At 39.7% G+C, this 5,735-nt stretch overlaps 1 protein-coding gene across 1 annotated transcript; it reads right to left on the bottom strand.

Annotated features, from left to right (window-relative positions):
* Positions 1 to 835: 835 nt before the first annotated feature.
* On the bottom strand, positions 836 to 5,734 carry TATDN3 (TatD DNase domain containing 3; the record flags this gene model as incomplete). The annotated part of the gene is made up of 7 exons (XM_026844631.1): positions 836 to 1,199; positions 1,552 to 1,632; positions 2,819 to 2,931; positions 3,145 to 3,200; positions 3,597 to 3,706; positions 4,794 to 4,856; positions 5,525 to 5,734. Coding segments are annotated over 7 exons (777 nt in total), but the record flags the coding sequence as incomplete, so codon positions are not given.
* Position 5,735: the final 1 nt, after the last annotated feature.

Raw genomic sequence — 5,735 nt, 5'->3', positions numbered from 1 at the left:
ATGGACCAAGTTAATATTTGTGCATTTTATTCACTGAGCTAGTAAAACTCCCCACTAGGAGACAAAGCCTCCACTTCCCTAGCAGCCCTCAGAACGACTGAGTGTCATATGTAACTTGCCTTTTTCATTGTTGGTTTATAGTCAGCAAAGTTTTTATTAGTATTTCAACAGGCCCACATCCACACAGGTGCTGAGGGAGCACAAGATTCAGTTTTTAGGACACTTGCCCATGTAGCAGAATCCACAGCTGACAGGTACTGCCAAGATTGCACAGAATTGGTTTCACATCTCCTGTCTCCTGATAGTGAGCTGTCAGAAGAGTAAGTCCTTGAAATAAGATCAAACTCAGGCTTTTTCCCTTGAATAAGATTCAAAAAAATAAAATAAAATAAAAAAAAAAATCAAAGCACTTCCTTCTCAGAATAACCAAGATCTGAGCAACTGTTAAGCTACTGTATACAAGGGACAAGGCAAGAAGGAAGAAAAGGGCTATAATTCTCTCCAATTGTATTTTGAAGGAAATAAGATGTGTTGCTTCTGCACCACTCATAGAGCCCAGTCAACACAATATATATCCATCCAGCTGGGGTTTTTTAATGGCTTAGAAAGGGATGTGCAGTCTGCAAGTCGTAACAGAAACTTTCATATCAGGAGCGGGCACACAACCATGTGACTTTCAGTTAGCAGAAAGTGAAGGAATGAGAGCAATACTAAGCACCACACTGCAGTCATCTCCCAGACTAAGAGCAGCTCAGCAAGGAGTTTGAGAAACTAAACTGACAATTTTATGGTGCTCTTCTTCACAAAGTATTCATTCAGAATGCATGAGAGATGAAAATAAACAACCTGTCTATCATATCCAAGAGATGACAATGGTACATATCAAAGGTCTTTGAAAAATTCCCTATATTAATCCTACACATCTACGTAACACTCTGCTCACTTCTTGAACTGTCCGACAACAAAACTCCACTTAAAGACAAGATGCATATTGGTTTTATTAATTACATGATAAATAATAGTCTCTGAAATATCATATTTTTCAGTTTCTGAATCTATATCCAAAGAAAGTTCCGAAGTTTGGGGAATACTTTCAGCGCATTCTGTGTAGTCACTTCTATAACTTCTTCAACTGGAATTCCTTTAATTTTGGCAATATATTCTGCAGCAATATAAATATTTTTTGGTTCATTTCTCACCTGAAAACAAACAAAAAAATGCAGACCAAATTACAGATCACTAGCAGATCACAGGTGTTTCAGATTCAGTACTTCCTGACACAACTTCAGTCACATAGTAGCATGTATGCCAGAGAAATTACATGTATTCATTCTTTTTGGATTATTTTCCCCTTCGCCCATTTCTAGAATTTCTTCTCCTTTCCTAGCTTCAGGAACACTGACTTGTTAATCTCAAAATTTTCACTTGGCAACCTCCTTCGACCCTTGTACCCATGCTTACACTACTTCACTCTCCTGTGCCACTATGGGATCTCCGTAAGGTGTGGGTTTGAATATACATACATAGAACTCCTTTCTCCCCATCATTTACCTGTTTTTCAGGCCCCAGAGCAGGAGAGTCAGTTTCCAAGCACATACTTTCGAGAGGCAACATCTTCACAAGCTTCTGCTTCTTGAAAAAAATAAGACAGCTATTAAACACTTTATGCACTTAGACCTGTGTGGAAAAAACATATGAGGGGAGAATATCCTCTGCTTCTAAAAGGATTGTCAAAAGACTTTGGTGCCAGTGTCTGCATTTTATCAACAATTTCAGAATGGAAGCAAGAATACCAGGAGCTGCTCAGGAAATCCCTTCAAATTAGGATTATCCTGTTTTCTGAATATCTGAAGTACTATTATCTAAACACTGAATCCATTGTTATTTATTAAGTCATGTAGTCATATTGCACAAAATACCCTACAGAGTCGCCAATGCAATTTTAATTTGCTCTTTTTCTGTATATATATTTGAGTACCTTTTTCCCATCTCTTCTTTCACCCCTCAACCTCCAGTTTGCTTTCCTTTCTCCAAGTTCCTCATCCCCATCTACATCCATCCCTCACACCCCCTTCCACCTGAATCATGCCTTTTCCTTTCTTACATTTCCTGAGCTTATCACAGGAAGTGATGATGGCACAGGATAGAAACCAACTGCTAGCCCAAAATATGAAGTTAGCATAGCTTGCGGCAGCCCGCAGTAAAAATTAAAAGAGCAGTCTCACCAAATCAAGGGCCAAACCTGACCAAAGCCATATTTAAGCAATTTAGCTGCTTCTTCGCTGGGCACACCTTTTTCAAAGGTCTTTAACTTAATCAATTGTGAGCAGATTTTCTTTTGAACTGTACGTGCCACGGCACTGAGATAGAAACTAGTCCTTTTCCACGTGTCATGTCCCTACTCTATAAGAGTACAGGGATAGAAGCTTTCAAAGAAGAGTTCATCAGAAGCCAAATTAAAATGAGAAAAAAATGCTTCTTAACTCCTTATTCTCAGAAATAGCTGAACTGTTTTAGACAAGTTTTCCCCGCAAAAGTCTAGCTAAGGCAAAAGGCCCAGGCAGAAATTTAGCCTAAGTGAAAATGTGCAGCACTATAAGCAACAAACTTCTGCTGAGAAGTGTCAGGTGACAGCAACTGTACACAAGAACTGCTAGTCCCACTTCAAACTCTGGGACTAGCAGTACTTCAGACTTAAAAACCAAGCATATTCTTGAGCTGTATGGTGAAAACAGTCATATTTGCCATCATGATAACCTGTCTTCTATTACCTGCAATCCCCAAGACCTGAGAAGGAGCAAACCCCTTTAACCATTACCTGTTCACTCCTTATAATGGAAGGAGGAATGGAGAAGAAGTATCCAGCTTTCACCCCTTCCATCGCTACAGATGGCTTCCCATCAAACGCATGGAGCAACACCTTTGTAGCACCTCAGAGAGAAGCAGCAAACCAAGTCATTAGCAGTGTTTACCATAGATCTGTGATGTCAGCGTACAATGGGACCTCAGTTTCATAAAGAATGAACACAGAATCTCTGCATTGTTCCTCCCAACTTTGGTGTACACAAACTCATAAGGACATGGCACAGATGAAGAAATTCTATTGACAAAAGCCATGATGGAGAAAATGCATAAAACCCATACCTTGTTCCTTTAAGAGATTAATGGTTGGTCTTCCAGCTGAGCGGGAATGAACATTTCTGCACAGCAAGGAGAAGCCTGGCATTAGGAAATTCAGCAAAATACTTTTTTTTTATAAACATAAACAAACTAACAGCAGCTTGGAATGAACAAAATTATTCTGTATTACACCTTTTATCAGGAAAAAGTATCTAGAGACAGTATATATGAATCATTTTAGCTACAGTGAAGATATAGCAACAACACAGCAAGGACAGGACACATAAGACCGCTGTATACAAATGCAAGCATAGAGAAAATTCTATAATAAAATCTCAAACTGAAGACTGACAGAACGCTAATGCCAGTTTAATCCAAGAAGATCCGTGGGCTCTTGGTAACTAGAAATCCTGGGAAATATTTTCAGTTGTTATTGGGTTTTGGCAAATTCTCCTACTAGTATAAACAAAACCTACAAAGGCAAATCCAGTCTTCTTGCTAACTCAATCTGCTTGATCAAAACCTGTCTTTGTCCTTCCTTCTGTTCATCCGTGCTGGCAAATCTGGGAGTGAAATCTAGTCCAACCTACAGTACAAGAAGAGAAGTGAAAAAATTTACAGAGCTAACACTTGACTAAACCACAATACCATACATAAAAGCAAAAAATGCTTCAAAACTGCAAAGCATTTCAAAATACATATATTAGAGGCTGCAATTAAAATGAGCTCAACTGTGGCCTAACTTGAAAAGGAATCCATTCTCAACTGTAAGCTTTTCAACTACGAAAGCCTTTATGGGCAGACAGTTACTAACAAGCATATTTAACATTTTAATCTGTAACTGGCTTTCTGGGGGGTTATATTCTATTAAATATTATTTCAGATTAAGTCTCAAATCTGTATCTCCAATGCAAGTAAAATTTCTGACCTGAACCTGTAGCTTTAGTCCTATCTCCAACAAAAAATACCCATTAACTCTATACTTTTTTGATTTAAACATGTTCATGCTAAATTTAAAGTTTGTCAAAGCAGCCCCATTCACAGTTACACCAACCTAAGTCCTTGATATACTGTACAAGTTTAGCTACAAAGCTCTGCCAATAACTGCTTTTCCTACAGTCAGTGCAGAACCAGCCATAAGTCTTTCCTGTATCAACACAGAAAAGGGGCAGACTCCACCCTAAAGTTTTCAAGCCTCAGTTTATAAACAAATGTAAGACAGGAGACAACACATGGATACAGAGAGATGAGGGATCATAACAAAAAGAACTGTACAAGTCATTGAGGTACACTGAAATCATAGCTTAGCCTGACTTTGTCAGGGAAGAAGGCAGGAAGGATCTGAATGAGGATAAAAATGTGTCTCAACACTTCACTGTGCCAGAGAATAGGTCAAGAGACATTCGGGTATAAGATGATATAGCATAATAATGCAATCTAAATCCACCAGCATAAACATCATCTATTTCCTAATAATGATAATAAAAGAGAGCATCAGGCAAATCTATTTAGGAAAGCATGTTAAGAATTACAAATCTGACTTAGCACTTGTTCAGACTGACAGTAATTTTTATTGCTTACACAAAACAAGGTATTCACTAAGTTTTTGTAATTCTGGTGACAGATGCTGACAAAGCCATTGGCATTTAAACAAGCTACAGAATTCTACTTACTTCTCCAATCCCCACCAATTTATCTTTGTAGAGTTCTATAAGCGGCAACGCAGCATCCAGATCCTGCAAGAACAAATTAAAGATGCAACCCACACTGCCCTTATAAGATGAAAGGGGCATGAACTCAACATTATGATTAAATTGGCATTTCCTTCATTGTTCTTAAATTCTCTACCTTAAAACTTGCTATTACTCTAAGTTGTGCGGTCAGAGAAATTTTAGAAGCCTTCACGATTTCCTTTCTTTACTTAATGGCCTTTCATTTCAAGTTATCTTTCCACAGGAGCAGATGATGTAATTAAAACAAGGCCCATAAAAAGCGTGGTAACATTATATAGCTGCAGACAGCTCTGCAAGTTTTTCAGGCTAAGGACACAAACGGTCACCTTCCACTTCCCATGCTAACAAGGGGACATGTGCAAACACACACACGCTGTGTTCGCTGCAAGCAAAGCACTCACTTGGGATTTTTAAAGCTGTTCCACTGCAGTAATATGGCCAGATAACTCCAGTGAACAATTCTACCTTAGGACTAACACGGACAAATGAATGTGCTGAGCGACCCTGGGATTTGGTCTGATGGGTCTTTGGTCTTTTGTATTACAGAAGCACAAAAAAATCACTGGGCAAATCTCAAGTTAAATCAGGCAAACCAGAGCACCCCGTCACCTGCCGTGAGCGGTCCCTGCAGTATTTTATAGCTGCGCCAAGGTAACGTGCCTGGGTTTTACCTTCAAAGTAACGCTGCGCGGCTCCTCTGGCGAAACCTCTTGAACCGGGTGCACTCCCAGGCACGGCAAAACAAACCTTGGGAATCTGGACACGGAATTGGTATCAGCGGTGCGAGAGACCGCACAGGAGACCAGTCTAAAGTCAGAAAGAGCGGCCGGCCTGACCAAGGAAGAGGGCAGCGCGTCCCCCGGCAGCTCCCACGCCGCCGGT

Source organism: Athene cunicularia (genome assembly GCF_003259725.1).
Source record: "Athene cunicularia isolate RWA chromosome 3 unlocalized genomic scaffold, athCun1 chr3_part1, whole genome shotgun sequence".
NCBI lineage: Eukaryota > Metazoa > Chordata > Aves > Strigiformes > Strigidae > Athene > Athene cunicularia.
The sequence above is the reverse complement of the archived record's forward strand: the minus strand, read 5'-3'. Positions and strand labels throughout refer to the sequence as shown.